This window comes from Budorcas taxicolor, chromosome 18 (genome assembly GCF_023091745.1).
Source record: "Budorcas taxicolor isolate Tak-1 chromosome 18, Takin1.1, whole genome shotgun sequence".
Classification (NCBI taxonomy): domain Eukaryota; kingdom Metazoa; phylum Chordata; class Mammalia; order Artiodactyla; family Bovidae; genus Budorcas; species Budorcas taxicolor.
The window spans coordinates 54679783-54703475 of NC_068927.1; the positions used below are offsets into that span (position 1 = coordinate 54679783).

The window sequence follows — 23693 nt, forward strand, 5'->3', positions numbered from 1 at the left end:
AACCCACCCGCCCCCCCCCCCCCCACCTCGATTTCTGGGGTTTCGGAGCGCCGGGTTGAGAGGAGCTCTCGACCTCGACGGCTCACTAATTTGGAAGGAGAAAATGAGGCCAGAGATAGCAAGAGTTGGAAGTGGGGCATAGTTTCTGTGGAGAGCGGGAACCAGACCTCGTTTTTCCAACCTTGAGTGCTTACTACCTGATAGGCAAAAGCAGGCTTTTGGGACCCTCGTGCTTCCCGGCGATGGAACGCTGCAGGGCATGCTTGAAGAGGGGCATGTGGAGGAGAGATAGGTTTCCAGATTCTAACCTACATCAGCCTCTTTTCTCTAGGCCTGGGTCTGTTGTTCTCCAGTCCCTAAGCCTTGTTTGACTCTTTGGCTACCCCATGGATTGTAGGCCGCCAGGCTGCTCGAAGAAGTAGGCATGAAGACTGGAGTGGGTTGCCATTTCCTTCTCCAGGGAACCTTCCTGACCCAGGCAGGCATCGAACCTACATCTCCTTCATTGGCAGGCAGATTTCTTTACCACTGAGCCACCAGGGAAGCCCGGGTCTCTGTTGTGCTCCAAGTATCGTAATAACTTGCCAGGGTTGCATTCATTAGCAGTTTTCAGACTAATCAGGGAGCGCCTGCTTCCCCTCTCCATCCTGTTGCAGCCATAGCAGGTCTGTTTCTGTTAACCCAAACTTCAGTCTCGATGCACAATTCTGTTTACCACTGTTATCATTAACATTTTTCTTGAAGTTAACTCCTATGGAAAAAGGCTATTTACTTCTGCCTTATCCTACGCGGTATTATGTGCATAATTACAGGTTTTAAGTACTAGGTTCATTTTTACAAAATAAAACTATGTGCATATAAAGCCATTAAAAAGGCCATCTATGTATCATGTAAAATCATCTTTGGGTTATTCTTTAGTAAATATTAGAGTGGGATTCAAGAGTTCCAGCCAGACCGATGGACTGCATTGGGCCCTGACAAATTTAGGGCAAGCCTCTAAACCTCAGGAAAAAATGGAGACTCTGGCTTTTCATTGGGTACCTTCAGGTTAAAATGCACATTGCTATCAATGCTGAACATGGAGCCTGGCATAGAAAAGGAGCACCATAAATGAAAGTTGTTTTTAAGCTCCTGTTACTTCAAGGACAACCTGTGATGGGCAATGCTGAGGATGCTGACTAAGATAGCTCAGGCCTTGCCTTGACAAGGCTCACCTGGAGGCAGACATTCAATTTAAATGTACTCAAATGATTGTTTAACTCCCTTCCTTTTATAACTGCTGGGGGAGAAAGGAGGTGTTGGGAAAGGCTTTCCTTGAGGGGGTGATATTTGAGCTGTGACCTGAAGGATGAATAGGATGTAGTTGTAGCCAGTAAAGACAGCTAAATCTTTATGCCCGTATTACAGATGAGGACAATAAAGGCCGGTAGTTACACAGCTGGCCGGGCAGCACCAGGGCTTGAACCAGGTCTGAGTCCAGGGTGATGGCTATTACCTACTTAGCGACCAGGTTCTGCAGCCAGTTTGGGAGTAGAAAAGAGAACCAGCTCCCCAACTTCATTAAACTGTAGGGGAAGCAGGCTTTAAATAGATAAAGGCATGTGTTCATTTAGGGACCACAGGATGCTGAGGGAAAATCTAAGCAGCAGACCCATCCTAGCCCAGAAAAAGGAATCCAAGACGTCCTCCTAGAGATCACATTTAGCAGGGGGTGTCTGAAGGATGAAAAAAATAGGGTAAGATTTCAACACAGGACTTGATGGCTTTAAGGGAAAAAAAAAGTCTAGAAAACTACCAGCCTCCAACTTCAAGGGGGTGTCACCTGCCCACAGAAAGATGGGGCTGGTATAGGTGGTGCAATTCCAGGCCTGTCTCAGGCAGAGCCCCAAATAATTGTATTAAAAAATAAGTTTATTGATATCTAGTCACCACTGGGGAGAACAGAGCGGGTTAAGCTCTGGAGGTCAGAAACCTGCAGTGGGAGGCAGAAGGCTCAACCTCCATCTCCCCAGTGAGAACTCCACCCCCTCCTCCCTAGGGTACAAACTGCAGTCTCCTCTTCATCCTGATTTGTCTTGCAGCCCCCACCCCCTCCAAAGTCTGGGCTGGGGAGGTGGGTCAGTTCTCTTCAAGTCAAGGCCAGGAGTTGTTGGGGGCAGGGGCGTGGGGTAGTGCAGGTTTCCCTCCGCAACCCCCCATATTATTATGTTATATAATAAATAACATAAAATCCATGGCTTAGAAGTTGGGGTTGGGGGAAGCAGCCAGGCAGACAGCGCTGTACTGGAGAAAGGGCTGGGGGCCCATCCAGGAGGCCTCCCCGCCCTAGAATCAGGCACTAACTAGTACAGGGGGTGGGGTGCGTGTGCCCCTGCAGCAGGGAGCTGGGGTGCAGCTGGGAAGGGAAGGTGCATTGCCCTCCTCCACAGGGCTAAGGTTGGGGAGGAGGTGCAGGCAAAAGGTGCGCAGACAAGCTCGAACCCCATGGCAGATTTCAGGGACATTTCCATCGCCCCCGCCTCTTCCGTGTAGGGAAACTTTTCCTCCTTTTGTGTGGGGGGGAGTCATGGGGCGGGAGAGGGGCAGGGGGTGGCCGGGGGGCCTCCTCCTCGCTCCTCGGGGCAATGATCACCCCCCTGGCTGCCACCACTGCCCCATCCACCACGGCTGCCACCACGGACACCGGCTCTGGGGTGACCTCCACCTTGGGGGAGGGTGGGGGCAAGATGGGCCTGGGGGGCGGGGGTGGGGGCGGGGGCGGGGGCAGAGGTGGGGGCAGTGGGTCAGCAGGCGTTCCCGGCAGAAGGGGCAGCAGGGCACTGAGGGCCTCGCTCAGTTTGGCCAGTCCCTGGCGCAGGGTGCCCGCCAGCTCCCGGATGGCATTGGCAGTCTCCTGCTGAGCCCGCAGGAAGTCCAGGGAGGGGTCTGGGGCCGAGGGTGGAGGCAGCGGAGGGCGTGGGGGGCTGGGGGGTGAGGGTGCCACTTGGGCTTGCTGCAGTGGCTGGGGGGGCGAGGGTGGTGGCGGTGGTGGTGGAGGAGCTGAGGGTGGTGGAGACAAGGCCAGGCGGGGCAACTGGACGGTCTGCAGGGCTGGAGGGGGCGAGGACTCACGCTCCTTAGGTGGCTGGCAGCCCCCTTCCTGGGGATTGCAGGAGGCTCTGGCCCAAGGCTCTGGGCTGCTGGAGCCCCCCTTGCTGTGGGCTGGTGTGTCTGTGGAGAGAGAGATGTAGGTAAGACGAGCGGGACCTGTAACGCTGTCATGATTTCCCCTTTCCACCTCCCACCCAGCCTGGCCCCAAAGTCAGCTTTTGAAAACCTAAGTCGGATCATGCCTTGGAGCAGAAGCCCCATGACCCAAGGGGGAGAAACAATATATTTAACAATAACCTGGTGGCCGATGCCAGCCTTAATGGAAACTGGGTCTTGGAGGTCTCCTGTTGACCCAGGTAGCTTTGCTCTCATTCAGAGTTAAGAACCAACATTCTAGAAGGCTCTTAACTATCCAGACAGAACCGTCTCTGGCCACATCCTGGATACTGGGGAGAAGGGAGGGGGTAGGAGGGCCTGGAAGAGAGGAGAGGTGGCTGGAGCAGGAAAGGGGGACTTCTGGAGGAATCGGGGGTCTCTCCAACCAGGATGGCAGTCTCAGCTCTGGCCTGTGCCAGGTCAACCGCAAGCCTGCGGGGCTCCTCCGCCTCTTCTCACCTGGGATGCCATTCATGCTCATGGACACGAAAAGTCTGCATGCACAGGCTTCCAGATTTCCTGAACCTCTCTCTCCGGCTGTGTATATCCCTCCAATAATCTCATCCAATAATGCCTCCAACTCTCTTGATCTGAGCTCCTGGTTCTCCCCTATACCTGCTCCTCCCTCAGCCACCCCCATCTCAGATGATGGCAGCTCCATCCTTCTAGCTGCTTGGGATAAAGTAAAAAAGTTACTCTTTCTCTTTCCCAAGACACCACTCGTGTACAAATTACCCTTTGTTCAACATCTGTCTGGCTCCATGACCCCCATCCTGGGTCCAACCGCCATCATCTCCCCACCTGGGATTATTCACTGGGCTCCCAGCCCCACCTCCACCCCTGAAGAGTCTGTTCTCCACCAACAGCCCTCAAGGGTCCAACTAAAATACAGGACAGTTATGCTACAGGAAAGTAGCTACTCACAAAGGACCTCATTATCATTCATTTACATGGAATGTCCAAAATGAACAATCTTATAGAGTCAGAAAGTGGATTAGTGGTTGCCCAGGGCTGGGCAGAGATGGAGGGACATGGTGGGGTTGATGGCTAAGAGGTATAGGGTTCCTTTTTGGAGTGATGAAAGTTTCTAAAATGGACTGTAGGGATGGTTGTGCAAGTCTATGAATATACTAAAAGCCCCTGAATTGTACACTTATTAAATCACTGGGTTGTATGGTCTGAGAATTCTCCCTCAATAAAGGTAGAAGTGAGATCTGTCTTTTACCTGCTCAAAACCCTCCTGTGGCTATTTTCTCATAGTAAAAGCAAAGTTCTCAGGTCCCCACGATCTGCCTCCATTGCCTCCCTAACCTCACGTCTCACTCCTCTCTCTTGTTCCTTTGGTTCCAGCCACATTGACCTCCATGTAGGTCCTCATACACTTTTTGTTTAAATTCTGGCCACACTGGGTGGCATGTGGGATCTTAGTTTCCCAACCAGGGATCAAATCCGTGCTCCCTGCGTTGGAAGCATGGAGTCCCAACTACTGGACCACCAGGTAAGTCCCAGATCCTCATACACTGTAGACCCACTCCTGCCCCAGGGCCTTTGCACTTGCTTCTCAGTCAGCCTGGAAAAGATCTTCCCCCAGTCACCTGCCAGGCTCCCTCCCTCACCTCCTTAGGCTTCTGCTCAAACCTGTCTCCTTGGGAAGAACATCCACAACCCTCTGTCTGAAGCAGCTCTGTCCTTTTCTCTCTCCTAACCATCCCTGATTTGTTTTATAGCACTTATCTCCACCTGGCATGGGATCGCTCTGTGTTTGTGGTCTGTCTCCTCCTCCTTATGTCAGCTCCATCAGGCAGGGCTTTGTTTTGTTCACTGCTGTTTACCCAGCGCCTAGAACAATGTCCAGCACAAAATTTTGTCTTTAATGAGAAAACAACCAGGGCTTCCTAGGAGTCAGTACTGACTGGGCACCAGGCCCCAAGTCCTGGTAGCAACCCTCCCACAGCTCCCAGCACCCAAGGGGGACAGTCCAAGACTTTCTCTAGGGCTATAAAGTCTCAGCTTTTGCCCCTTTCTATTCTTCTTCTTTGCCTCAAGCCCAGTGTACACACTGTTCCCTCCACCAGGATCACCACCCCCTCCATCCTCTTAGGCCAGGCAGCCTGGACAGGTGGGAGAGGCTGGCATAGCACCAATAACCAGAGCTAAAGGTGGTTGGACATCTTCCTGGCCAGCCCTGAGTGAAGTGGCTAAGTTCTCCTCTTCTGTTATTTCACTGAGTCCTCCCAGCCAGTCACTGGGGTAGGTGCTATCATTATTAGCCCATTTTACAGATGAGCTGACTTGAGGCCCAGAGAAGTGTCACAGAGCTGGTGAATGGGAAAAGAGGGCTTTGAACCTAGGTAGGTTTCAGAGCCTATGCTTTTAACCATCCCTTGGGCCAGTGCTGTGGGATCCACGGTGGCAAGTCTTCTTCATAAAGCACATGGGAATTGCAGCCTCTTGGAAATAATATATGACTCCTAGACTCTTCTAGTCCAGAAAGATCCCCTGGAGGAGGGCATGGCAACCCACTCCACTGTTCTTGGCTGGAGAAGGCCATGGACAGAGGAGCCTGGAGGGTTACAGTCCATAGCGTCACAGAGTCAGACACGACTGAAGTGACTTAGCACAAGCACAGAAGTAACAGAAAGGGGCCCAGCCTTCACGCTCACAGTGCTATGGAAGGACCACTAGGAGAGTTAAAAATCAGACTTATTTGCAACCTTTGGGCCTCAGTTTCCCCACCTGTAAATGGATGCCTATGAACACAGGACCAAGTAATCCTGTAACAGAACATCTCCCCAAGGATGGTTTAGATGTTAAGTGAATCACCATGGGTACACGGTGTAGGCCAGTGCCTGGCACACAGTTAAGGTCTCAATGTTGTTATTGTTACTGTTCTTTCATTCAAATATTAGGTCACAAGATAAATGATCCTTATCTGTCCTTCCAGTGTCAGAAAAGATTCCTCAGGCTGCCCCAGGCTCTGCTCCTATGCTTCCTTCAGAGCAGTTCCTCTTTTAAGAGTTTTACACAGTGGGTAATCTCTGTGTGAGATTCTAATCAAGGATACTTTAAGCACATACCTGCCTCAGGGCCTCTGCACCTGCTGTTCCCTCCAGCTGGAGTACTCTTCCTCCAGATATCCACTTGGCCCAGTCTCTATTCAGGTCTCTGCTCAAATTTCACCTCCAGAGAAGCCCTTCCTGACTCCCCTGTCTACCGCGGCCATCCCCCTCCCATTACTCACTATCCTCTTAACATGCTTTGTCTTACCTCTTTTACCACTTCTTCATGTAACTTGAGGGTTTGCTTTGAGGGTTACTTCTTTGTGGTTTGTCTACCGTGGCTAGAATGTCCGTTTCATACGGAAAGGAAAAATGGTCTTTTTCTCCCTAGTATTCGCAGCACCTACCATGGTGCCTGTAGAATGAATGAATGGAGGGGTTGCACAGCTTTTGAAGTAATAAGTTTGCCATCTTTGTGCTGGTTCAATGGGGCCATTTCACAGAAACACTGACATCTGCTTCATACTGAGGACAAGGGTCCCAAGTGATTGTGTCTTTCTCCTGCTTAAGACACTGTCTGCCTCCCAGATGCCGTCAAGATAAAATCCAAAGTCCTGACCTTTATTTACAAACCATGTGTGATCCAGTTCCTGCACACTCATTAACTCTCAGTCAACATTGTCACTGTTGTGTGTTGTTGTTGTGGGCTTCCCAGGTGGCTCAGCAGTGAAGAATCTGCCTGCAATGCAGGAGCCATGGGTTTGATCCCTGGGTCAGGAAGATTCCCTGGAGAAGGAAATGGTAACCCACTCCAGTGTTCTTGCCTGGGAAATCCCATGGACAGAGGAGCCTGGCAGGCTACAGTCCATGGGGTTGCCAAAGAGCTGGACTTGACTTAGCAACAAACAAACAAACAAAAACAATATACATATACAACATGTATATATCAGGCCGTCTAGTCCAGAGCATGTTCATGGACTTAACTTGAGTTGGACACAACCTGTATTCAAGTTCTTACTGCTTACTTGCTGTGTATCTTGGGTGAGTGAATGCACCTCTTGAAATTATAATACATGATCCTGAGATGCCTTATTGGATGACGTGTCCCCTCTTTCTCTAAACCCTTCAGTGGCTCCCCACAGTACTTAAGATAAAACTGAACTCCTCATCTCAGCCTAAAGGAACTGCATGGTTTGACCTTTGCTGACCTCTTTGCCTCATCTCAAAAATTTGTTCTTTTTTCCTTCCTCTCCTCTCAGAAGGCAACATCTCTCAGTTTCCTAAAGTGGCCAAGCTCTCTTGCCTCCAAACCACTATACATGCTCTTCCTTCTTCAGGAACACTTTTCCAGCTCTTTTTCATCCTTGCTCTATCTCAACTCTGATGCCTCCTACTCCGGGAAGCCCTCCTTGACTGCCCAGGCTGGATCAGGTACCTCCCCCTCCCCACCGCAGAACTCCCACCACCCAGTCCTGCCTGCTCTGAGTCATCGCCGTCTATGCATAGATCTGTCTCCCCCACTGAACTGTGAGTCCAGAAGGGAAGACCCAAGGATGTCTCAGTCACACCTCTGTCCCCAACCCTCGGGGGCAGTTGCCTGAGGAATAGCTGTAGAAAAAAATCATCATTCAGAGTCAAGGCTGCATGGGAAGTTTTGTACTCCACTCTCCCAGGTTCCTCTACTCTGGGCATGACCTTGGGAAAATTACCAAACCTCCCTGAGTCTTTGATTTACAAAATGGTGAAACAATTCCTACTTAACAGTGTTGGTAATTGTATCTAGAACTAACAAGGAGGCAATGTGCTAAGCAATTTACACATATTAGCCCATTTAATTTGCCCAGCAGCCCTGTGAGGTGGGGACAATCTTTTATTCCCATTTCACAGATGCAGAAACTGATGAGCAGTAACTTATCCCAAATGACACAGCTGAGTGGCAAAGTAGTAACTGGAGCCCAAACCGTCTGCCTCCGGAATCACTCCCTGCACTACAATTATAGTGAAAATCGTGGGCGAGCTGATGATCCCAGCTGTGGATTTCTGGAGCCAGATCTCCTAGGTCTGGGTTCCATTCTTGTCTCTGACAGTCACTACACATTTCTGAACCTCAGTCTCTATAGATGTAAAATGGGGATTATAGCAGCATGCCCTTCACATGGTTGTAGTGAGGAGCTGAAGCGCCATAGAAAGGACTCGGAACAGCGCCAGACACAAAGTAGAATTCGGTGGCTTTTGCTAAGGTGATGCTGAAGGAACTCACCCGCGCGTCGATCCTCCCTGCGATCCTCAGACAGCACATAGCGTTGGGCGCAGGCACTCGGGGCTGGCGGCTGTGAGGAGGCAGCCGCGGGGGGCTGCTCGGCCCCTGCACTAGCTCCTGACCCCGCTACACCCGGTCCCAGGATGGCAAAAATGGTCTCCTCCTCAGCGGAGAAAGAGTCCTCGGCGGCAGGCCCGGCGCCCTGCGTGGAGTGCGGCACGCGGGCCAGCTTCTCTTTGGTGCGGCGCTTGAAATCGTTCCAGCGCTTCTGCACCTCCTGGCCCGTGCGCTTCCAGCTGGTGATGCCGTTGATCTTGGCGGCGATGCCGTCCCACACTCGCCGCCGCTCGGCCACGCTCACCCGACGGCTCTGAGCGCCGTAGAGCTGCGGGTAGTGGGCGCGCACCTCGCGGATCAGGATCTGGTTCTCTTCGAACGAGAAGCGCGGCTTGCGCAGCCGGGTGGTCTCTTCCGCTTCGCCCGCCGCCGCCGAGGCCATGGCGCCCCCCGACGCCGCCGTCCGGCCGCCTGGCGCATGGGGGGCGCCGGCGCTGCGGGCACAGGGCGCATGGCGCTGGCAAGGGGTTCAGCGGCCCCGCGCCTCCCGCCCCACCCCGGCCGCCCCGACACCGGCTCCCGGGTCCCCGGGAACAGGGCTGGGGGCGGAGGGCAGACGGAGGAGACGGGCCGCGGGGGGCCGTCAGAGTGCCTAAGGATAGATGACACCGACTGAGCGATAGTCTCGCGCCAGGCGCGGCGCAAAGTGCCAGGCCAGGGAGTTGATGAAAATGGGGGGAGGGTCTGGAGGAGTGGAGGGAAATGAGGAAGAGCGGAAGAAGAGGGGGTGTCTGCGGCATTTAGAGAACTGGAGGCATAGAAGAGTGGGAAATGCAAGGAGAATGGGGGTGTCTCGGGGGTCGATGAAACACGAGGGTGATGGGGATAAGGAGATCCTCAAAAGGAGATGCAGCAAGAAGGGGGAGAACTGGATCAGTGGAGCGCTCTGGGGGTTCGGGGGTAATCGGACGTCTGCAAGACCAATAATAGAAGTGGTCCTTAGAAGGGCAGTCCAGAAATAATGGTGAGTTGGAGGCTCCTAGGACAGTGGAGGAGCCGGGAATATAAACTCTTAGGGATTAAGATCTGCGGGGATTGTGGGGGCTCTGGGGATTGCCACGAATCAAGGGGAGCCCTGAGGGTTATGGGGGTGCGGGACTAGCTCGCGGGGCAACGGGGGCTAGGGGAGACTCCAGGAAGAGTGAGGGTCACGGAGGGTGGGGACTGAGTCGAGCCGCGGATCACTCACCGGCGCCGCCGCAGCCCCCGCCTGCCCGTCGGTCAAGGTTCGGGCTTCTGCGGCCTCTTCCCTCCCCCTGCCGGCTCTCTCCCTCCCCTTCTGGGCCCCGCCCCCGGCCGCCCCGCGAGCCAAGGCGCAGGCGCACCTAGCGCCGGTCGGTCCCCCAACGCCCTTACCGCTTCGGTTTCACGCCCCCCGCCCTAGCGCAAGCGCAGAATTGCCCTCCTTCGGCCTCCGTCAGCGGGCTGCAGTTGCGCAGGCGCAAGGTTAGCGCGGCGCTCGTCCCCTAGCTCCCTGATACCACCAGGGCGCACGCGCAAAACCCTCATACGCATGCGTGCCTCTCTGCCCGCTAGCCTTGGTACCCAGACTCTGTCTCCTGCGCAGGCGTAGCAATCCTTGGAGGATCAGGGAGGGGCCGTGGCGAGCGATGGTACTGCGTAGCTTCATAGCGTTTTGGACAATCTTCCAGCCCACTCAACCCTCTAACTTTGTGTGTCTCTTAGAGAAAGGGGAGGGAGATGGTGCTGGTAGCTCTTTGTTTCTATGACAACTGTGTGGGTGGGGTGGGGAGCGTCAGAAAACTAGGTTTGCAGCCTCACATACCCGTCCGTGCGCGGGGCTGCTAAAAATCTGCAAACCACCTATTACCCGTAGGGGCGGGGCACCCAGGGGATATTCCGCCCCAGGCGGGTGCAGTAACCATAGTAACTCATCTACCTTCAAGCCCTGCCTAGGGGGACCCTGTCCACTTACGTCACGACTGACACGCGGGGAGGGAGATCAGAGTGAGAGCTTCTTGGCTGGTAAGGGGTGATCCCGGCACAGACACGACTTTAAGCAAATGCATGGAGGCAGAAATGAAGCTAGAACACGGGTTCTAGCTGAGAGGCAGGATGATGGAGTTAAGTCTACGCCGAGAAATTTGTAGCTTACATCCTGCTGGAGTTCTCAAGGTCATTCAACAAACAGTGCTTCATTGATCATTCAAACAAATGTTTATTGAGCGCCTGCACAATTCTAGGTGCAGTGAATACAAAAGACAAAATTTTATACCTTCATGGAGTTCACTTTTTACTGGGGAGAGTGAAACAATTAGCAAAATAAGATATATAAGTGAAAAAGTGGTAAGTACTATGAAATAAATACAAGTGGGCAAAGGGGTTGGGCAGTGTGGTGTGTGTGTGTCTGTCTAATTTTAAAATGTGGTTGGGGGAGGCCTCTCTGAGAAGGTGACATTTGAGTAGACACATGAAGGAGGTGAGGGGACAAGTGCAGTCAGAGGTAAGACTAGTGGGAGGCTAGTGGACTGGAGAGGAGGGAGCCAGCAGGCAGGGTAGGGTGAGGAGACAGAGGTTTCCAGGGTCTTGTGGGTCACTGTAAGGATTTTGGGTTTTACAGGAGGTGAGAGCCATGAGCAGAGGAAGGACATGATCTGACTGGTATTAATAGTAGAAACTGACTTTAGGGAGCATGAGTGGAAGCTGAGGCCCCATGAAGAGGTAGTGGCTCAGGTGAGAGGTAGTAGTGGCTCCAACCAAGGCAGTAGCTGCTGAGATGAGCTGAAGTGGAATTGGGTAGAGGAAGTGAGAGAAAGAGGAGTTGAGGATTACTCCAGTGTCTTTGGCCTGAGTAACAGAAGGATGGAGCTACCAGAAGCAAAGACTGGCAAAGGGCTACAAGAGGATTAAGAGTTCAAGTGTGCCCAAGTACAGATATCAGGTTGGCAGTTGAATATTTGAGTCTGGACTTCAGGGGAGAGGTTCAGTCTTGAGATAGGAATTTAGGAGTTGTCAGTGAATAATGACATTTAAGACTGGGAGAGGCTGGCAAAGGAACAAGTGTAGATAGAAAAGAAATCCATGGCCTTAAGGCTGGGCACTCAGATGTAGAGGGCTGGGATCAGCCAAGAAGACTGAGGAAGAGCAGTCAGGGAGTGAAAGGGGAGATCCAGGGTGGTCTGCTGTCCTGGCAGCTGAGTGAGAAGTGCAAATCGAGGGTTTTATGGTTCATTAGCTAAGTCTTGTCCAGTTCTTTGCACCCTGGTGGGGCTGTAGCCTACCACGCTCCTGTGTCCATGGAATTTCCCAGGCAAGAATACTGGAGTAGGTTGTCATTTCCTTCTCCAGTGTATCTTCCTGACCCAGGGATCGAACCTGTGTCTCCTGCACTGGCAGGCAGGCAGATTCTTTACCACTGAGCCACCTAGGAAGTCCAAGCGAGGAGGGAAGGGTTAATGAGGCCAAATGCTGCCTAGAAGCCAAGTTCAGTGAAGTCTGAGAACCAATCGCTGGGGCTGGTGACACAGAATTCATCAGTAATCCTGGAAAGGGGAATTTTGGAGGTGTGGTGGGGGCAGGAGCTTAATTGGGTGAGTTCAAAGAGAGATTATAGAGAGATCCAGTGTCGATGATCCTTTCTAGGGAGGAAATGGAGTGGTATCTGGAAGGAGGCTCAGGATCTCAAGAGGTTTATTTAAGATGGGAGATGTCACAGGTATGTTTGTGTGCCTATGGGGTGATCTAGAAAAGGGGAGATTGATGCTCTGGAGGAGAGAGGAGAGAATCACAGCCTCATGTCCTTGAGTGGGCACGATGGGTGGGACTCAGGGCACAAGTAGGGGTTGGTCTAAGGGGCCTGGGCTGTTTGGCCACAATAAACAGGGAGGGGCTATATGGGCACGGAGACAGGCAGGTGTTGATGTAGTGTCAACAGTGTTGGGAACATGCTCTCTCCTGGTTCCTTCTGTTGTCTCAGTAGCGTGGGAAGGAAGGTCGGGGTGAAAAGGAGGTACTGAAGTTAGCGGAGAAAAAGGAGAAAGCATGAAATAGTGAATGGCCAGGGAAATGGAGACAAATAGAACCAGTTACTTGAGGTCATTGGATGTAAGTGTCGGGTCCCCATGATTGTGTGATCTTCTCTGTTCATATTTGTTTCTGAGGGGGTGCAGGCACAGAGTGGGGTGGCAGGCTGACTTTCACCAGGGCTGGGTTTAGATGAGGTCCCACCATGTGCCCCATGAAGGATCCATGAATCCAAGGCAGCCCATGCAAGGACCTTATGAGCAACGTTAAGGAGCTTGAATGAGTCAGGATGGGCAGGGTGTGATGTGTGTGTTGGAAAGAACCCCGCCATGGTGTGGAAGGTGGGTGGGAGAGGCTGAGATTATTGGCCAGAGTCAAGGGAGAAGTCTAGGGGGGAGGGCGGAGAGGAGGTGGGAGAGCCTGGGCCAGGGCAGGGACGGTGGGAAATGAATTGGGAGACATTTGAGAGGCAGGATATACAGAGTGTGGTGACTGTCAGGTTGGAGACAAAAAGGGAGGTGTCTAGGTGACATCCAGGTCTCCAGCTCAGGTCCCAGTTGGGGAGATGAGGTCAGTTAGGACCTGGTGAGTATAAGGTGATCCGTGGGTTGAACTGTGTCCCCAACTCCCCTCCCCCCCCAAAATAATATTGAAGTCCTAACCCCTTCTTCAGAATGTGACCTTATTTGGAAAAGGGGTCCCTGCAGATGTAATTACTTAGGGTGAGGTTGTGCTAGAGTAGGGTGGGTCTTTAAGCCAACATGACAGTGTCCTTATAAGAAGAGAGAGACACACGGAGGGAAGAAGATAGTTCTGTGAAGAGAGAGGCAAAGATGGGAGTGAAGCTGTCAGAAACAAGGAAGGCCTGGGGCTACCAGAAGCTGGAAGAGGCAAGAATCCTGCCCTAGAGCCTTGGAAGAGAATGTAACACTGCCAACAGCTTGATTTCAGATTCCTAGCCTCCAGAACTGTGAGAGAATGCACTTCCAGTGTTTCAAGTCCCCCAGTTTATGGTCCTTTGTTATGGCAGCCCTTGGAAATGAATACACTGCACATCCAGGGCAGGCACCCAGGATGCTGGGGCTCCATGAGTGTGTGGGCTGAGCGGCGAGTTGGGTCTAAATCTGGTCTGGAGCTTGTGCAGAGGCTGCTGGTAGGGAGCCATCGGCAGAGCGGTATGAAGCTCTTCAACAGTGAGGTGCTGGGGGAGATCAAGGTCAGGGGACATTATTCCTCCGGCTCCTTGTGTCCTCAGCTCTTGTCAGAGCTCCCCTGCCACTTAATTATCTGCTGAATAAATGAAAATTCATAAAAAAGCAAAACCAAACTTTGGTCACTAATTGTCTGTCTCCATCCTCTCCTCGGAGCCCCAGATCAGGTCTCCTGGACGCTTTCATCTTGGATGTCCCCAGGCACTTTGTATCCATCCTCCATCCCAGACTGACCTGAACATCCTCCTCTCACTTCTCTGGTCTAAAGTGTGCCTCCTCCACCTGACATCATTGCCCTGAGTACTATCACCCCCTTGTTGCTTTCCGTAACTCTTGCCTACCCTTTGCCAGAGTGCCCCACTTCCTCCAAAGCTCGACCTGCCCGTGTGGGCACACCACAGCTCTGGGTTAGGGCATCCCTTCTGGCTGTTTGAGGGATTTGGGGATCTCTGTTGTGGGCAGATCTGCATTTTGGAAAAGGACCTGTGAGCAGAGGTCTCTAGTTTTTTCTATATAACTAATAGAGTATGTGAGAGCGGAGCCTAAGGTGAATTTCAGAGTGCAAATGCACAATGAAGGTCAGATTCTCACCAAGGTCTGCAAGATTCTGAACTCTTTGCCTACCCTTTATGCCTCTCTGATCTTACTCGGCTGGGCTCCTGCTTCTTCTGCAAAGATTCAGTTTGACCTTAGGGCCTTTGAACTCACTGTCACGATCCATGGAATGCCCTTCTGGTTTCCTCAATTTATATGGACTCTGCTGAAGTGTCACTTCCACAGAAAAGACCTCCCCTGACCATCTCCCATACAAAACAGCCCTTCCTTTACTCTCCACCCCTTCGCCCTGCCTCTTATCCTTCACTGCGCTTATCACCCACCTGATATTATGTTGGCCAAAAAGTTCATTCCAGTTTTCCAAAGATCTTTAAAACCCGAACGAACTTGTGATTGTCACCTCACCCCCTTCTCCACTAGAATGTCACCTCCATGAGGGCAGGAACCTTGTCTGCTTTGCTCATTGCTGTAACCAGCAATGTCCAGAACAGCGCCTGGCACAAAGTAGCAGCTCAATAATTATGTGTGGAATGATGGGAAGAAAAGAAGCGCTGGTATCATATGCAACGTTTTGTGGTTATGTGCGTTTCCCCCACCCCCAGCAGGGGCCAATCCTTTTGGTCACCTCTCCAATGGGCTCTGGGAGTTTAAGAAAGTGAAAGTGAAGTCGCTCAGTCGTGTCCGACTCTTTGTGACCCCATGGACTGTAGCCTATCAGGCTTCTCCGTCTATGGGATTTTCCAGGCAGGAGTGCTGGAGTGGATTGCCATTTCCTTCTCCAGGGGAATCTTCCCAACCCAGGAATCGAACCCGGGTCTCCCGCATTGCAAGCAGACGCTTTACCGTCTGAGCCACCAGCGAAGCAGATCCTGGATGGTCTGGGTTCTAGCAGGGGTGGGAGGGGACCCTGGACAGAGCCCAGACAAAAAAAAAGACGAAGAAAGGGATTCTAGGGTCGAGGTGGAGGCTGGGATTTAGGGAACAGTTCACAGGTGACCTGTGTCAGGCGATGTATGGGGAGGCACGTTCGTGGGAGGGACCCGGGTCTTCTTCCTGCTCCGCCTACTGCTTCTCATGTTTTAGGACAAACTCGGGTCTCCCCACCCTCCCCCCACCCCCAGCCTCGGAGGAAACAGACATAGCAATTTCAAAGACAACCAGCAACGCGTTTTATTTATTGACTAAAGTGCAACACCCGGGCCCAGCCCTGAGCTAAAAACCAAACAACTTAAAAATCTGACTGGGGCTTTTCTTTGCCCCTAAAATAAAATCTAGGCGGTTGCCATTCCCCTCCGGGCATTAAAACCCCTTTCTTGTGGGAGCTTCGTTTACTAAACTGTTGGAGGTTAAAAAAAACAAGGGAGGACAGAAAGGACCATTTTACAAACTGTGGGCATTTGTGGGGGCGGGTGGGAGGTGGCGGAGAGATGCCCTCTCGCTACGGAAAAGACCCGTCGGTGATTTGCCATCACCGTGGGGGCAGGAGCGCAGTAAAAGGAATGAACGATGGGAAGAACAGCGGAGGTGGGGGGGAGTTCAAGGGTACTGGCTCACCCCAAGGCTCTCCAGCCCCAGATAAGCTTGCGAAGACGTGGTGTCCCTCTGACGTGACCGCTCCTTCCTCCAGCTCTTGATGGATAGGATGCTGAGGGCGGGACCCATCCGGTGCCGTCCACGATGAAACGATGGGTCTGCCGGTGGCCCGAAGGAGGCGGAGAAGGCTGGTTTAAGTCAGAATCCCATGTTGAAGTTCTTGTGCTGGAAGGTCCACGCCAGCCTGTTCACTCTGTCCAGATTCTCAGGGGTGTCCCTGGGAGAGCACAGCGGAGTCCTGCAAGCCCGACGGTCCAAGAATTCCCCAAGGAATGGAACCCTGAGGGCTGAGAAGTCAGAGGCAGGGCAAGCGTCCCAGAAGAACTAAAGATCCATGGACTGTGGCCCAGGAGGAGCCACAGGGCTGTGTGGTCCAAGGAGTAGGGGATCCCGCTGCAGCGGAGAATCCACAAACACTCCCAGACAGAGTCCCGAGAGCTGAGAGTTCTAAGGGGCGGCAGAGCTGGCCTGCCTTCCCACTGCCTTCGTTGTTCCAGGATCCAGCAGGAATCGAGTACTGAGAGTCATACATTCCAAAGGGCCGGAAGAGTCCAGAGATGGGGAGAGTCCAGGGGCTTGGGAGGGCTGAACCAGGGAGGGTTGGGGCTGCAGCGGGTGGGTTACCTGACGGTCTTCAGCGCTTGACCTTGCGGCCGGCTGAGTTGCGCCCACTGCGGCGATAGAGAGACTGCTGCCCCCCGTTGAGCGGGCAGTACTTGAGAGTGTGGGCCTGGTCCCCGGTGGCCCCGCACAGGGGACACACATAATGCCGCAGGATGGGACACACCACCACGCCCTCCGGGGTCTTCAGCTGGTGTGAGGAGTACACGTGGCGAGACTCTCCATTGTGTTTGCAAAAGTTGCACAGGGTGGCCAGGCCCCCGCCGGTGCCCCGTTCTCCCTGCCCCTGATCCTGCTCCACATGGGGCCCGGGTCTCGGCTCCCCAGTCCCTTGGGTCTCCAGCCCTTGCCCCCGACTCTGGATCAGTGCCAGCACCACCTGGCTCAGGTTGAAGTAGTCCTTCCACATGTCAAAGGGTGGCAGCTGCATGGCACCCGGGGGAGTGTTGGTGGTGGGTGGCTGGAGAGAAGTGGGCTGGGGGCCTGCAGACAGGAGCAGCTGATGGTTTGCAGGAGTGGAGAGGAACTGCACCCCCTTTTATATTCCCAAAGACCCTTCTAAGCAAAGGTGGAGCTTAGGATTTAAAGGGCCCACTCCTTACCGAGACCCTTCTGACTTTAATTCTCCATGGAGATCTGGAAGGGGTCTTTCCTGTTGTCTCTGGTGCTTGCTGGGCCTGCAAGGTGCTCTGTGACCTCTGCAATGACCTGGGCCTCAGTTTTTCTGTCCTTTCAACAAAACTTCATGTCTGCAAATGCCCCCACCCCCATCCTCCCTTATTCCAGGGCTGGGGGCCTGCTCCCTCCATATACCGCAGAGCCATTCCCAATCATAACAACATAACCCCTTACCAGGAGCCAGACAATGTGCCGCACAGTCTCATTCACAATCTGATCTCGTTTTCACAGCAATGCCAGGCGGGTAACACACTTATGATCCCATTTTATTGACAAGTCACTAAAGCTCAGAGAGGAAAACTCAGTGGCCCAGAGGCACATAACAGGTATGTGGCAGAGCTGGGGCTTTAAATCGAGGCCATGTGACTCCACAGCTCAATGCTCCTCCAACCTATTTGGGGTTAAAATTTCATTTTTCATCACATCTGGAACTAGGAGCCACTTACTCACCAAATACCTACTAAGTACACACTAGAGTTTTCAATGTTTTGCAAAAATGATCTCTTTGAACCTTGTAACCACTCAAGGAGGTGGATACCATCGTTTCTATTTTATAGAGAAGGATATGAGGCTCAGAGAGGTTAAGGAGAGTACTCAAGGTCACACAGCAGGAAAATTGCAGAGTAGGGATTTGCACCCAGGTCTGCCCCCAGAGAATGGCACTGGGAATTGATCTGAAAAGCAGCAGAGAACCTTGGTATGGCACAGTCTCCCTTAGAATGCCCACCTTTCCCCCTTGGGCTGGTATATTGTCCCAGATCCTTCCTGACCTTCATGTCTCCTGCCCATGTCACCTCCAGGAATATTTCCTCCATCTGTGGTTCCCAGTTGGTCCCCTTGATCACTCAACACAGAAATCATTGAGGCCCCTTATACTGGGTTCTAGAAACTCAGCAGTGGCCACAGCTACTTTGTGCCTGTGTCATGAACAAGCAGTCCAATGAGGGAACAGCCGGCAAATGAGAAACAATAGACCATAAAGAGCCAACTATTAATTCATAGCCTGGACTGGGAGAGGGGACCTGGAAGTTGAGACCACATGGAACAATCTTCCAGGAAAAGGAGCACAAGCTCTGAAGGCATGAATTTTGGGGACAGCAAGCGGGAAGGGGTAGCTAGAATGGAGTGAGGGTCCCAGATGAGGCCAGCCCAGTGTGCAGGGGCTGCTCTCAGACTATGACCTCCCTCAGGAGATGTTTTGGAATTGACGGGGTGTTTGGGGGTTTGATACAGTGATTGGAGGTGTGATTAGATGTAAGACCCAGGGACCAGCAATGCTGAATGTCTCAACCATCCATTCAACCAAGGTCTGTCTCAGACTCCATTTAACTTTCCACTGTCTCCCTGGCTCAGGGGTAAAGAACCCGCCTGCCAATGCAGGAGATGAGGGTTTGATCCTGGGGTCAGGAAGATCCCCTGGAGAAGAAAATGGCAACCCATTCCAGTATTCTTGCCTGGGGAATCCCATGGACAGAGGAGCCTGGTGGGCTGCAGTCCACGGGGTCACAAAGAGCTGGACACGACTGAGTAACTAAAGAACAATTACATTCCGCTGGACACTCGTGTGTAGGAAAACCCATTTATGATGAACTGAGTCTAGAGCTCAGCTATGTTTTACATATAAACACTAAGTGCTTCTCTCTGACCTTTCTTGGAATGCAACGTCGGTGTCCATCACGGCCTGCCTGTTCTTGATTTGCTGAGAAATTGACCCAGAGTTGTTCACTCTTTCTAGAAGCCACATCACCCCACGTGCTGTTAACTGTGGTGACCTTCCAAACAACACGCAGATTATTCCTGTCTCATTCATGGTGAGTCTACGCAGAGATGCTATCTGCCTGAAGAGGTGCTTTGTAGAGTGGCCATGCCTGAGCATCTCTAGATCAAAATAGACAATTATTTGATTATAAATTGTTCCCTTTTTATTAATAGTTAGCCTGGTGGGCTACAGCCCACGGGGTCGCAAAGAGTCAGACACGACTGAGCAACTTCACTTACTCGCTTAAGACTATTTTGGAAAATATTAATTTTGGTATTAATTTTGGAAAATAAAATTTGTGTTGGTGGGCTATATTATCTGTGAGCTTAATTTCAGAATATCAAAGGGACATCTTAAAATGTTAGATACAGTGGATGTCAGATCTCACCTGGTTAAGAACCTGTGGGACTTCCCTGAAGGTACGGTGATTGGGAATCTGCCTGCCAATGCAGGGGACACAGATTTGATACCTGGTCCAGGAAGATTCCACACGCTGCTGCAGAGCAACTAAGTCCTCTAGGGCTGGCGAGCCACAGCTAGTGCGTCTCTGAGCCACAGCTCCTGAAGCTCATGTGCCTAGGGCCTGTGCTCTGCAACAAGAGAAGCCACCACGTGAGAAGCCTGTGCACCGCAGCTAGAGAGTAGCCCCCACTCTTGGCAACTAGAGAAAGCTTGTGTGCAGCAATGAAGACCCAGTGCAGGCAAAAAAATAGAGTAGTGTGTACATGTAAAAAAATTACCAACAAAATGAACCTGTTATGAAGACTGAGACCATCCCATTGGTCTTTGCCTGCAGAGCAATAGGGAACCTCTGAAGGGTATAAGCAGGGGAAGGATATACAAGAAATATGTTTTAAGATGTTCCTCTGGTTGCTGTCAATTGAATAAAGGCAGTGGGGTTGTTCCCATTAGCTCGTATCAGATCAGTCTAGTCAGAGAGCCAAGTCCGAACGAAGTCTGTTGAGGACTTCCTTTTGGCAGGCAGTATATCTTACCTTTAGAAAGAGCTTATGACTCCACTCGGTGGTCCAGTGGATGAGAATCTGCCTCCCCAGGGCACAGACTGCGACTATTTGTAAATAGCACAGTTTGGCTGTGGGGTCTGCATATTCAGTGTTGTTGCTGCTGTTTACTCGCTTAAGTTCTGTCCAACTCTTTTGTAAACCCATGGCTGTAGCCCACCAGGCTCCTCTGTCCACGAGGTTTCCCCAGCAAGAGTACTGGAGTGGGTTGCCATTTCCTTCTCCAGGAGGTCTTCTAGACAGGGATCGAACCTGTGTCTCTTGCTTTGGCAGGCGGATTCTTTATCACTGAGCCACATGGGAAGTCCTATTCAATGTTAGCCATGATAATTAAGACACGATTAAAGTAATAATCTATCTCTTTTGGGGGGGGTCATGCCACACAGGGCATGTAGAATCTTCGTTCCCTGACCAGGGATTGAACCCGCACCCCCTGCATTTGAAGTGCAGAGTCTTAACCACTGGACCTCCAGGGATGTCCCTAAGCTAATAATCTCAAGAGCACTTATTTACTGAGCAGCTTCTTAGGCCCCAGACCATGCTCAGGACTCTACCTGGGTGCTTTCCTTGCTTCCTCCCCAAATCCTGTGAAGTAGTGTCTAGCAATGGCCCCATTTTACAGATGAGCAAAGAGAGGCTCAGACAGGCTCAGGGCTTGTCCGAGGCTGGTGAGAGGTAGGCTGGAACTCAAACCCAGGGCTCGAAAAGCAAATCGAGCAAGAGGGGCTTGCCAGGCCCAGGGTCAGAATGAGGTAAGAAACTAGGAAGGATGGGGCGACTGGAATGACATAATTTTCACAGAGAGAACTGTCAATCATTGATGGACGTACCCCAAGGCAGAAGAGACCTGGCTCTGCCTTGTGGAAGAAGGAGGAGGCTCCTGGAGGAAGGAATCGGGACGGGTGTAGGGGGTCTGTACACTAAGCGTTCTCCATAAAGTTACAGCCGAGACCTCCAGCTGGAGAGGCGTTGAGTTCCCTGTGTCCAGCAGGGCCGGACCCAGTGACCCAGTCAGTCTGGTCGCTGCAGCTGTGGCATCTGCAGGAAGTCTGAGAATCGATAAGGATTCTTATTGATTGTAACCTCGGGGCAGCAGCTTTGTGACTCCCCTAACAACCTCACCTATTGTTTGGAAACTCTTCATATTCTGCTGTTTGTATTTTTTATTTTTGGCTGCCCCAGGTGGGCAAGCAGGATCTTCATTCCTCAACCAGAGATCGAACTCGTGCCTGCTGCTGTGGAAGCACAGAGTTCTAAGCACTGGACAGCCAGGGAATTCTCAGTATTTTTCCTTTATTATTTCTTTGCCCAGATTGTTTTCTTCAAGACTCTGTTACTGGGGCTATGACTACCCTTCCTCCACCCCACCCCACCCCACCCCCATCCCCTCTCCAACCCCTACCCCCACCCTGCTATGTTTTATGGGATAAGTAACTGAAGGACATCCTCTTCAGACAAGTCGCTTGGGGTGCGGTTGCTGCTGTGTACCAAGAGAAAGTCAGAGATGATACTGATGAGAAATTCATCAGCCTGGTGTTTACTTGATCATAACCTCCACCCCCACAGCTCCCCCTCACCACTCTCAACCGACCAGACTCCACAGCTTCCCTGTTTACTTGTGAGTTTCCATCTCAGGCTCATGTCTGCCAGAAACAGCTCATGGAGTGGGTGGAGGGGGGTTCCAGAGAGGGGTGGGCAGGAACAAGGGTAAGTCAGGAGAAGAGAAACCTTGAGAAAGAGGGGGAGAGACACAGAGGGGCAGCAAAGAATCTCAAAGAGACAGAAGGACACACCTGTGCAGAGACCAAGATGGGGGAGATGGAGACCTGAGTGAGATGCCCGGAGACCACGGAGGTCACGGCCATCGTCCTCATGGTCTCCACTTAGTGGGTGATGGCCTGTGCAATCTCAGGAAACCCTCAACACAACCCTGTCAAGTGGTGGGGTAGTATTCCCATTTTACATAGCAGGAAAATGAGGCTCAGGGAAGTGATATCTCTCATCAATGTTATCCAGTTAGCCTGGACTCCAATCCAGGTGTGCAGAAAAAGGCACATATTCACCCTCACAGGGACTGACAGGGACAGAGGTTCCAGGAGAAAGAGATGGAAATGAGAGGCAGGAAAGGAAAATAAAGTGGCTGGGTGTGTGGCCCCTGTGGCCAGAGGGCTTGGGTTTAATCTTGGCACGGCTGCTTCCAGATGTGTGGCTGTTAGCAAGTGATGTCATCCCTCTGGACTTCCGTTTCCTGCATTTCACAAAAAGGAAGAGCATTGAAGACCCCCTACTCTGAGGCTGTTTTGAGGAGGACAGCTGACAACACAGGTGAAGTTATTAGAACAGGTACACAGTGAGCTTTAGCCATCATTTAAAATTTTATTCCCTCGCTAAAGATTTGTAGAAGAGTTCTAGGTAGAGCAGAAGAGATTGTGCAGGCACTGAGAGATGGAGGAATATTTGCTCATTCATTCAACGAATATTTACTCACTACATAACTCATGTCTGGCCCTGTTCTAGGTGCCAAAGATAAAGCAACGAACAAGAAATACAAAAATCGCTGCCTTTAGGAGCTGGAATGTTCTATAGAAAATGAATAAGATAGACAAGTGAAATATATCGCAGGTAAGGCTGTGAGCTATAGAAAAAAAATAGAGGGGTAGGGACACAGAGAGTGGTCAGTGGGGACTTCCCCGGTGGTCCACTGGTTAAGACTGCACACTTCCACTTCTGAGGGTGTGGGTTCCACCCCTAGTCAGGGAACTAAGACCTCGAATGCCACATTGTGTGGCCAAAAAAAAAAAAAATTATAAAAATTATTTTTTAAAGTATACATGTTTAAAATGTCCTAATCATCCCAACTTACTAATAATGTCTTATTGCAGTGTTTGATTTTTTCCTTTATATCCAGGACCCAATTTAGAATTCATTTAGTTATATCTCTTCAGTCTCTTTTAATTGACAATTCCCCCTTTTTTTCTTTCATGATTTTTTTTTTTTTAAAGACAGCCAAGTAGTTGGTAGAATGTCCTTTACTTTGGGTTTGTCTGATAACTTCCTCATCATTATATATAGGCATCTGGAGCAATCATAGTACATAGTGCTAGCCTGTCCTGTGCCAGGAGGGCTGTCACATGGCGGCGGGGGGGGGGGGGGGGGGGGGGAGACACAAGCCATCAGGGTGTCTGTCACTGGTGATGTCCTAGATCTCACCTCTGTGTACACACCCTCTCCCCTTTGTCATTACCAAGTATAATAATTGGTGGGATAACCGTTGGAGGCTAGGTAAAGATCCTGTTTAGGATACATTTTAACATTTTTTAAAAGTGCCTACCATCAGATGGGAGACCGAAATTCTCATTCTCACCTAGCAAACCTTTTAGCTGGGCTGAAGTGAAGTCGGAGGAGGAAGACAACAGACCAGCAAATAAGCGAAAAGTTACACGATGTCGAAGGTGACCCCTGGTGAAGGCAGGGCGTGTGTCTTGTTTACTGCTGAATCAGTGCCTAGAACAGCATCTGGCACACACACTCAGTAAAGACATCTTGAATGAATGAATGGATAGCATTAAGTGCTATGAAGATTGTAAAACAGACTCTTTGTTAAAGAGGGGTGGGGTGAGGCAGAGTTTGAGATAGAACGTTAGGAGT

General features: G+C 51.5%; 2 protein-coding genes across 2 annotated transcripts; both read right to left on the minus strand.

The window, feature by feature from the left end:
* Positions 1-1893: 1893 nt before the first annotated feature.
* MYPOP (Myb related transcription factor, partner of profilin) lies at positions 1894-9985 on the minus strand. The gene is made up of 3 exons (XM_052656952.1): positions 9979-9985; positions 8506-9056; positions 1894-3210 (listed from the first exon to the last, which is right to left on the minus strand). The coding sequence occupies exons 2-3, from the start codon at positions 9002-9004 to the stop codon at positions 2495-2497; spliced, it is 1215 nt and encodes a 404-aa protein (XP_052512912.1). The 5' UTR covers positions 9005-9056; positions 9979-9985; the 3' UTR covers positions 1894-2494.
* A 6614-nt stretch (positions 9986-16599) lies between these two features.
* On the minus strand, positions 16600-17016 carry NANOS2 (nanos C2HC-type zinc finger 2). Its single transcript, XM_052656955.1, has one exon. The coding sequence runs from the start codon at positions 17014-17016 to the stop codon at positions 16600-16602; it is 417 nt and encodes a 138-aa protein (XP_052512915.1).
* Positions 17017-23693: the final 6677 nt, after the last annotated feature.